Source organism: Penicilliopsis zonata (assembly GCF_001890105.1).
Source record: "Penicilliopsis zonata CBS 506.65 unplaced genomic scaffold ASPZOscaffold_8, whole genome shotgun sequence".
Classification (NCBI taxonomy): domain Eukaryota; kingdom Fungi; phylum Ascomycota; class Eurotiomycetes; order Eurotiales; family Aspergillaceae; genus Penicilliopsis; species Penicilliopsis zonata.
Window position 1 is genome coordinate 403,722 of NW_019208918.1, and position 9,819 is coordinate 413,540.

Consider the following 9,819-nt stretch of genomic DNA (forward strand, 5'->3'; position numbering starts at 1 on the left):
TGGATCCCAGCATTTGTTCCTTTCTTCCAGTTGTGGTTTACTGTTGATACATTTGATAGATTTCCTCTGTTTGTTAATAGCTGTACTGTTTATCTTCGCCCGTCTACCGTCTACCGTCTACCGTCTGCGTTGCTTCCGATCCCTTGACTGAGTCTGACGATAAGGTTGAATGAATTTCTGAGAAACAGCCTGAGATGCGGTCTGCGGCCAAGGGGTTTTATCTGGCCTTTTTCGCCTTCTTGAGTCTGGCCAGTGCCAGTAGCCATGGCGAGCATAACGGACACCACACGGCAGATACGTGCGCAGTGAGTTTCCCCAGCGAACATCTCGGGAGAATTTGCCTCTGAATGCTAATACAAGGTTGCTACTAGATTGATCCCAAAGCGACCGTGTCGGATGCCTGTGTCTCGTACGCCACAATCGATGAGCTGAACGATCAGGTCTACCCCCTCCTCCAGTCGCTCACGCAGGAAACCGACTTCTTCTCATACTACCGGCTCAATTTGTTCAACAAGGCGTGTCCGTTCTGGTCCGATGCGAGTAGCATGTGTGGCAATATTGCATGCGCCGTGAACACGATCGAATCGGAGGAGGACATCCCGTTGACCTGGCGGGCGGAGGAGCTGAGCAAACTCGAGGGGCCCAAAGCCGGACATCCCGGCCGCAAGTTGCAGGAGGAACGGCCCAAGGACCGTCCGCTCCAGGGCATGCTGGGCGAGGATGTCGGGGAAAGCTGTGTGGTCGAGTACGACGACGAGTGCGACGAGCGCGATTACTGCGTGCCGGAAGATGAGGGCGCGACGGGCAAGGGCGACTATGTCAGCCTGGTGGACAATCCGGAACGCTTCACGGGGTATGCTGGCATGGGCTCCCGACAGGTCTGGGATGCCATCTACCGGGAGAACTGCTTCCTGAAGCCGCTGCCGGAGACAGGGCTCTCTTCATCGACGAACAACTTCCAGCCGGGGGGCTTGCAGGCGGCCAACGACTTCCGCAGCCTGCTCCAGCAGGAGTCGAAGCGCGGCGATGGGTTTTTGCTGGACGACGAATGTCTGGAGAAACGCGTGTTCCACAGGGTGGTCAGCGGCATGCATGCCTCAATCTCAATGCACCTCTGCTGGGAATATATGAACCAGACCACGGGCCAGTGGCACCCGAACCTACAGTGCTACAAGGACCGGCTACACTCACACCCGGAGCGGATCTCGAACCTCTACTTCAACTATGCTCTGGTCTCGCGCGCTGTGGCCAAACTGCGCAAGCACCTCCAGGACTACACCTTTTGCTCCGGCGACCCGGTGCAAGATAGCGACACCCGGCGCCAGGTGTCCCAGTTGACCGAGATCCTCGCGGACCGTCCGCAGATCTTTGACGAGAACATCATGTTCCAGGACCCCAGCGCCATCGGGCTCAAGGAGGACTTCCGCAACCGCTTCCGGAACGTCAGCCGGATCATGGACTGCGTCGGGTGCGACAAGTGCCGCCTGTGGGGGAAGCTGCAGACAAGCGGCTACGGGACCGCGCTCAAGGTGCTGTTCGAGTACGACGAGACGAAGAACGGCGAGAACCCGCTTCTGCGCCGCACGGAGCTCGTCGCCCTGGTCAACACCCTCGGTCGCATCTCCCACAGCCTGGCCGCGGCGCGGAGCTTCCATCGGACCCTGACCGCGGAGTTGGCCGGTGTCAACACTGACACCTCCGGGGAGCAGCAGACGCCTCTGACCCCTGAGCCCGAGCCCGAGTCCAACCGCCGACTCATCGTGCATGGCGTGTCCAGTGTGGAAATGGAAGGCGACGAGGACGAGTTCCAATACGTCACGGGCGACGTTCCCTGGGAGGCGGATCGAATCGAAACGAACTCCCTCATGGACGAGTTCAAGGCCGAGCTCAGCGTCGTCTGGAACACCTACGTCTATGTGTTGAAGACCTGGTACTACCTTCCCAAGACAGTGTAAGTTCTTCCTTCTAAACCTCTCACCCAACATCCCCATGCTTATCATATCAGGTTTGAAATCGCCGTGACGGAGTTGTCCCGGCTATGGAACTTCTGGCTCGGTCTCCCCATAGCTCCCCGGTCATGGAAGCTCCAAGCACCCAAGCCCCGGCACGAGGAATTATAGGGGCTTCCCTTGTAAAATTACACGGTTTATCATATTTATCTTTTTCAAGGCGTTAGAGGACTGCATTGGGGGTTGATCTGGGACATTCCACTACGGCATGGCATGGCAGAGCCCTTATTCTAGACTCTGTCGAATTCTCCATAGAAATAACTCATCTAATCAATCATATTAAAAATTCAAGTATAATCAAACAATCTGTAATCGATACCAGGATTGATATTGTGTAAACGAATAATGTCTCCGTACATCCTCGGCTCGGCGTTTGATGCCCACATGCGACTCCTCCAGTTGCCTCTCACTCTCTCTTCTGTCTCCGCCCGCCAGTCCTAATCTTGTGTCATTCTCACCCCCCCCCCTCGAAAACTCCATCTCCATCTCAACGCGATCCATCGCTCATCGCTTTATCGATCTTTTGTTTTCAAGTCTTTTTTGGAGAGATATTGTTTCTTTTTCAACTTTTCATCTTATTGTCCTGTAGTCAGCCTAGGCTGGGTGAGCCAGCGCGCCCGATTTCATGGCGACGGTATCGCCGCCAAAACCGTGGGAAAGGGCCGCCGCAGCAGCAGGTATTTTCCATCGATCAATTTGAATCCTTCTTTGTATTCTAATTTGTCAGGCCCGGCTTTACCTGCGTCCCCCGCCATGAGTGCTAGTCCTGCAACAGCCGCGCCGGCTGCGTCCACATCACCGACATCGGCGACGACAACGTCAGCAGCAGCAGCAGCAGCACCTGGTGCCGCTGCTCCCGATTTACCATCCCGACCGAGCACGTTGAACGCGGTGGTGAACCGGACAGCATCGACCTATTCGCCGTATGGCACGTCGCGGTTCGGAACAAGTCCCTACGGAGGCTACGGTGGCTACAGTGCTTACTCGTCGCCCTACTCGCGCTTCGGGGCCATGGGGTCGATGTATGGCGGATACGGCGGGATGGGAGGCATGGGCGGCATGTACGGCGGGATGGGTGGCATGTACGGCGGGATGCCGGGGGGGGATCCCAACGATTCCAACAGTCTGACCGACTCGTTCAGCCAGAGCACACAGGCGACCTTCCAGATGATCGAGAGCATCGTGGGGGCATTTGGCGGGTTTGCACAGATGTTGGAAAGCACCTATATGGCCACTCATAGTTCATTTTTCGGTAAGGAATGTTTTTTGTTTTTTTTTTTTTTTTGTTTTTTTTTTAAAAAAAAAAAAAACTCACAATGCATGCTAACTATCTAAGCAATGGTTTCGGTCGCAGAGCAGCTTGGGAACCTGCGCAACACGTTAGGATCCGCGCTCGGTATCTTCACGCTGGTCCGGTGGTTTCGAACGCTGATCGCCAAACTGACCGGTCGTCCTCCGCCTGTCGACGCGACATCTCTCACCCCGTCGGCATTTGCGGCGTTCCTGAGCGGTCGGTCCGCACCTGCAACGCTACCTGACGGCTCGCCCGCGCCCCCCAAACCGTCGAAGAAACCGTTCATCATGTTCCTGGTGGCGGTTTTCGGTCTCCCGTACCTGATGGGCAAGCTCATCAAGGCCCTTGCGCAGTCGCAGGAGGAAGAGGCTAAACGGCGGCAGCAGCAGATGCTGGTGGGCCCGAACGGGGAGCCCGCCGCCGCCGGGGGCGAGGTTGGCGCACCGCTGGACCCGTCGAAGCTGGACTTCTGCCGCGTGCTGTACGACTACACGCCCGAGGCACAAGAGAGCACGGGCATCGATCTCGGAGTGAAGAAGGGCGATATTGTCGCCGTGCTCAGCAAATCGGACCCGATGGGCAACGCCTCGGAGTGGTGGCGCTGCCGCGCACGAGACGGGCGCGTTGGATATCTGCCCGGCCCGTATCTGGAGACTATCCAGCGCCGACCGGCGATTACTGCTTCTTCTGACAGCGCCAGTGCCAGTGCCAGTGCCTCTGGGAGTCGCGCCAACTCGCTGAAGAGCACGGTGAAGCCGGTCTCGGAAAAGCCCGAGCTCAAAGGCAAGATGGGCGACATCTCGCCGGAAAGTTTCCAGAAGAGCACATTCTATTCGTGACGATCGGTATATTAGTGTTTCCTTGGTTTATTTAGTATCTATCTTATGTATCTTAGCGATGTCAGTCTACATACAACTATAGTAGTTAGTCAATATGCAAGCATTTCTAAATATGATTTAAGACTAAATAAAGGACTGCGTAATAAGCCGAGGCTATACTATAGTACATACCACGCTTACAAATGTGTAGCAGGATTAGCTGAATTTTTCAGCGCATCTATCTCCTAGTATCTATAATCAATAGACATTTACCTACTGTAAAGATTATAACAATGAAACCCCCCCCATCCCCCCCTAAACTCTACGATATTCTATCCTGGACACCACCGTATGCGCGGTACGATGCCTCCTCGCCGCCCCAGTTCAGTCTTGCGCTGAATCTCCTCTTCGGTTTTGCCGCCACCTTTACTGTACCTCCTCCTCTTACTCGGTGCTTCCTATAATTATCCCTTATGAATAGCTGTTTATAACTTATGCCAGGTCGCCAATCTATACTATTCACACCCGATTCTAGCCACCCTCGCCCAGACATTCAAGGTCAGCGATGAACGGGTGTCCATCATCCCCACGGTGATGCAGGGCGGGTACGCTGCTGGCCTGGTGCTCGTGTGTCCACTCGGGGATATCGTCAAGCGGAGACCGTTCGTCTTGTTCCTGACCCTTTTCACGGCCACGGTCTGGCTTGGGCTCTGTCTGACGGGGAGGTTCGAGGTGTTTGTCGTCTTGAGTTTTGTCACGAGTGTCACGACTGTTACGCCGGTATCTTCCCTCCTCCCTTTTGAAAATGAAAAAAAAAAAAAAAAAAAAAAAAAAAACTCGATAGTATACATTAAGACTTATGTTGACTTATTCCAGCAAGTAATGTTACCTCTTGTCGGGGATCTGGCCCCCCCAACCCGCCGGGCAACGGCTCTGTCGATCGTGGTCTCGGGGCTTCTGCTCGGGATGCTGATTGCGCGGGTGCTGTCGGGTGTGATCGCAGAGTACTCGTCGTGGCGCAATGTGTACTGGATGTCGCTGGGATTGCAGTATGGCATCGGAGTGCTGCTCTGGGTCTTCATGCCGGACTATCCGCGCACCAACACGGACATCACCTACGCGCGGATCCTGTGGAGCATGGTGCAGATCGCGGTGCAGAACCCGCTGCTCGTCCAGTGCTGTCTGATGGGGTTCTTCCTGTCGGCGACCTTCACCAGCTTCTGGACGACGTTGACCTTCCTCCTCTCCGCGACACCCTATGGCTTTTCCACCGTTGTGATCGGCCTCTTTGGCTTCGTGGGGATTGTTCCCATGTGTTTCGGCCCGCTGTACTCCCGTCTCGTCATCGACCGGTTCATCCCCCAACTTTCCATCCTCGTTGGCCAGGGAATCGCCTTGCTGGGTATCATCCTGGGAACGTACTTGGGAAACATCACCCTTGCCGGTCCCGTCCTGCAAGCCGTCCTGCTCGACTTTGGCCAGCAGATCGCCCAGATCGCTAACCGCACCGCCATCTATTCCGTCGCCCCCAAGGCCCGCAACCGCGTCAACACAGTCTACATGCTCGGCGTTTTCTGCGGCCAGCTCATGGGCACCGCCGCGGGGAACCATCTGTTCGCTCACGGTGGCTGGGTGGCGTCGGGGAGCGCCAGTGTTGGGTTTGCTGGCGCTGCCATTGTTCTCTGTCTGCTCCGCGGGCCAAGGGAGACCCGCTGGCTGGGTTGGCGGGGAGGCTTTCAATTGCGTCGCGAGAAGCAGAAGCAGCAGCAGCAGCAATCACAGGAACAAGAGGAATGCGGACAAGTGGAGGAATGGCAACAAGACAAGCCAGTCCCCAGGATAGAACCTGCGGAGGCGCCGAGTGAAATAGATCTAGAAAGCTTGAAACCATAACAGTACATAAAACTCTAGCAATACAATATAATATGAAAGCATAAAAGAAAGAAAAAACACTATATCTATTGCTGTACACGCGGAACTAAAGACGACTGACCGACTTACACTTGCGCGGTTCACGTCTCTGATTTCTAGAACCATACGAAGGAGGTCTGACGAGGATCACAAAAGTGAAGCATCCAAATATACAAGAGAATCTGCTGAAAGAGGAGAAATGAAGAAAAGAACAAAAAGAAAAGAAAAGAGGAGGAGGGAGAAAAGAAATCGCTTGCTTTTCCAATCGGATCATTACATCGCGTGGCACACGTGGATATATTAGAGAGAGCAAATGCAGGGAAAGAAAAATGGGTGAAGCAAGGATCATTCGTACTCATCTGGAGTTTGATACTCGCTTAGGTCTTGATCCATGGTTCTAGTAAGCTGAAGCAGCTTCTCCTGGAAGGTGGCAAGGTTCTCCCAGTTTTGCATGTCATAATCTTCCTCGATGGGCTTGGGCATGTACTGAGCGGGATGGGAAGTAACGATGGAATGTGTTAAGGCTGAAGGCTGGACTGGAGGCTGAGGTCGGTGTTGGGCCTGAGGCTGCAGGTGAGGTTGGGGTTGGGTTTGAATTGCGGCTTGGGGATGATGGGAGGTGGTGATGATGGTGGCGGTGGTGGTAGTGGTGGTGTTAAGGGCCCTCTCCGGTAGGGGTTCCTCCGTGACGGGGCTGGAATCAATCTCGGTGGTATCTGGATGGTCAGAGACGAGAGGGGGAGAGAGCATCCCAAGAGACTCACGTTGATCTGCATCGGGAGATGCGGTCTCCGTATCCTCTGGGGGATCATATCTGTCCTCCGGTTCGGGAGTGTAGCAAGACATATCGGAGGGGGTTGCTGATTTTTTCACTTAGTAAGAGGGGAGGGTTCAGTATGGTATAAAGTATTTCATGTAATGCTTACCCGGCTCCGGACTCATCAGAGGAGGATCACGACGCTCAACCTCCCACGAGGGGCCATATCGCCGCATGAAACGCTGGATGCGTTTCGAGTCGACTTCTTGCCCGCCAACTCGGAAGGCCGTCTGCTTGCCCCTGGCGGCACGCTTCTGCTGCTTGCGGATCATGAGCTGGACTTCCTTGGCCTTGATGTTCTTGCGAACATGCCAGGCAGCGAGACGGTCCTTGTACTGCTTTTCCCTGCAGAAGTAAGCAAAATGGGCGGTCGATCCAAAACAGTGAGAGAACTGGGGGGAAGAGGGGGGGGAGAAGGAGTGACTTACGAGGCAACAAAGTTGTAATCCCGCTCCATGATCCTCTTGACATCCCGCAGCTTGAGCTGGTCGTTCCGGTACAGCTGCTCGATGATGGCCCGGAAATCTTGCCAGTCATCAGACCGACGAGGACGGAAGACGGACGAGGAGCGGTGCTGCCTGGCTGGTAGCGGAGTCGTTGGGGTCGTCGTAGCTCCGGCAGCCGTAGCAGCAGCAGCAGCGGCAGCACCGGCAGAAGTCATCGAGACATTTGCTGTCCCCGCAGTTGGCGTGGAAGTTGCTCGTTGAGGGATCCTGGGCAGGTCCCTAGTAGACGGTGGGACAGAGGCATGGTTATTATGCCCACGTCCGAGGCCATCCATCACGGCGATGAAGAGAAGCGACAGATACCCGACGGAGCGGTCCTCTCATAGTCTTCTTCCCGGATTCTTGGTTGTTGACTCTCCACGCTCATCCAAGAGAAAAATTGATAGATAGACAGATTGACAGATTGATGGATCGATGGATCGATGGACAGATGGATTGACGGACGGAGAGGAGAGAATGCGTCTGACAGGAGAGGATCCCGGCGGTTGTATTATAGTAAGAGCACCGATGCTCACGGCAGCGAATGTCGGTCACCCTTCCTTCCCTCTCACTGGTTTAATACGAACCAGGGAGCGTTGGACGGGGGAAAATGCAGCGATGGCCAGCAAGAGAGGAAAAGGTCAGGCAATGTTTCCGCGACAAGTGGTTCGCCGGGCTCTGGGAATCGATGAGCTGCACACACCAGACCCGATATCACCTGTGTCCTTTTTTTCGAGAAGTCGTAGCAGTAGTAGTATTATTATTATTATTATGATGATTATTATTATTTTTTTCTTCTTTTTCTGTTTGTCTCCAAGAAGAATGCCTTGTTGTCTCGTGGCACTCGTTCGTTGTCTAGCTTTTTCTTTTTCTTTTTCTTTTCTGATTTTCTGATTTGCATGGGCCCCCTCCCCCCAAGTGGTCCTGCGGCGCAGGAGACTCTCGTAGTCTGGTAGAGGAGTCGCGGAGAGTCTAAGAGAGGGGGGGGGGGAAGCGTGAACGTCTGGCCGGGAGGGGGGGACTAGTCCTTACTCGTTGCGGCGAGCTGCTGCAAATGGCCTGCGCGGGACGGCGGTTCCCTGCTTCCCCGGTCCAATGGGAAGCTGCAGGGCGTCCGCCGTCGTACTTTTGCTGCAGGCAAAGGCTCAAAGCTCCTGGCGGGCCCCACAGCCATGGCCAATAGGATGGACGGGTATACAATACGGTACTCACTGAGTTCTACCTAGTACCTACCTCCTACTGTAACTAGGTAGTAACTTAGGTACCTAAGGTTAGTAGTAGCTAACATACGGTACCTTACCTAGGTAACTGCCGGTAGCTACCTCATTCCTCGGAGTACAGCGTATCAGGTAGATATCTGGCAGTATGGAGTACTCTGTACTTGGACCTACAAGTAATTATTGATTAAGAGAGTATACACGTGATGCTTGTTCTAGATCTAGTCCACTGTGGATGTCAAGCTAAGATAGTTGATGGAGCCTGGAACAGTGACTAGCAAACTGCAGTGCAGTCCAGACTCAACGATTACTAGTAGTGCCTACCGGTATGGATGGCATATGCAATAGCCTACAAAGTAGGAAGTAAAGTGACCACCTAGATACCTAGTATGATGTACTCCGTAGTAAGTGCCGGGGTTAACTAATTACAAGGGACGGAGTACACAGTAGGTAACTAATTAACCTCCAACCAGTCGACTATATAGTTTATTACCAGGTAGATACACGTACCTAGATAGGTGTCTACCGAACTAGGTACCTAGGTAGTTACCTCTAGGTAAATACTCTACTAGGTACCTAGTACACCCTGATACTCGGTGTTCCTCATCTGAACCAGGAAAGGATAGCCCGGGCTCCATCTCGGAAAACAATTCCAGCAAGAGGACAAAATGGTGGTAAAAGTACTGGGTACGAAATGGTATGTACCATGCATGTACTAACTAACTACTACTAACTAGGTACCTAGGTACTACTAGGTACCTCTAGTTAGGTAGGTACTCCGTATGTCAAGTTAGTAAGGTATAGTAGTAAGGTATGAATACTAGCAAAAGTACGCGGATCCACTGCCGCTAGCTATTCATGCAGGTGCAGCCATGGCCTACATGAATGAGTTTCCAGCGCGAACGCAGGATCTTCAGCTACGGGTACTACATATGGAATATACTACATGCTCAGTCAATGTCAGTAGATGGGTAGTTATAGAGTATCATCCAGATTGTTGACTGATTTACATTTCTAGTATTTTATCAGGTACTATGTAAAGAATTAATTATGGACCTACTATAGTACATAGTACATATAGTACATAGTACATATAGTACATAGTAACTACATACTAGAAACATACGTACACATAGTACCTAGTACATACTACGGGTCCAGGATCAGTACCCCTAGGTAAGTACCTAGTACCTAGGAGCAGCTTCGGCCCGCCCCCAGATGCACGAGGGATCGATCTCTAGTATTAGTAAATTACAGTAATAATGAGT

At 53.2% G+C, this 9,819-nt stretch overlaps 3 protein-coding genes across 3 annotated transcripts; 2 read left to right on the top strand and 1 right to left on the bottom strand.

Annotated features, from left to right (window-relative positions):
• Nucleotides 1–194: 194 nt before the first annotated feature.
• ASPZODRAFT_142721 (hypothetical protein) lies at nt 195–4,142 on the top strand (the record flags this gene model as incomplete). The annotated part of the gene is made up of 4 exons (XM_022724878.1): nt 195–305; nt 372–1,951; nt 2,603–3,261; nt 3,346–4,142. 4 exons carry the CDS (start codon nt 195–197, stop codon nt 4,140–4,142), a joined length of 3,147 nt encoding a protein of 1,048 aa, XP_022580602.1.
• Nucleotides 4,143–4,414: 272 nt separating this feature from the next.
• Nucleotides 4,415–6,061, top strand: ASPZODRAFT_97644 (hypothetical protein; the record flags this gene model as incomplete). Its single annotated transcript, XM_022730556.1, has 3 exons — nt 4,415–4,552; nt 4,623–4,901; nt 4,998–6,061. 3 exons carry the CDS (start codon nt 4,415–4,417, stop codon nt 6,012–6,014), a joined length of 1,434 nt encoding a protein of 477 aa, XP_022580603.1. The 3' UTR covers nt 6,015–6,061.
• A 134-nt stretch (nt 6,062–6,195) lies between these two features.
• Nucleotides 6,196–7,872, bottom strand: ASPZODRAFT_2052454 (hypothetical protein). The gene is made up of 4 exons (XM_022727611.1): nt 7,278–7,872; nt 6,959–7,194; nt 6,797–6,892; nt 6,196–6,748 (listed from the first exon to the last, which is right to left on the bottom strand). The coding sequence occupies exons 1-4, from the start codon at nt 7,628–7,630 to the stop codon at nt 6,378–6,380; spliced, it is 1,056 nt and encodes a 351-aa protein (XP_022580604.1). The 5' UTR covers nt 7,631–7,872; the 3' UTR covers nt 6,196–6,377.
• Nucleotides 7,873–9,819: the final 1,947 nt, after the last annotated feature.

Bases quoted from the DNA above. Each gene is read 5' to 3' on its own strand.
- ASPZODRAFT_2052454 (XM_022727611.1), bottom strand. From the start codon at position 7,630: ATGGATGGCCTCGGACGTGGGCATAATAACCATGCCTCTGTCCCACCG. The intron at 7,195-7,277 runs GTAAGTCACTCC...TTACTTCTGCAG, and splicing joins GATTACAACTTTGTTGCCTC to GGAAAAGCAGTACAAGGACC. The intron at 6,893-6,958 runs GTAAGCATTACA...TGAAAAAATCAG, and splicing joins TCTGATGAGTCCGGAGCCGG to CAACCCCCTCCGATATGTCT.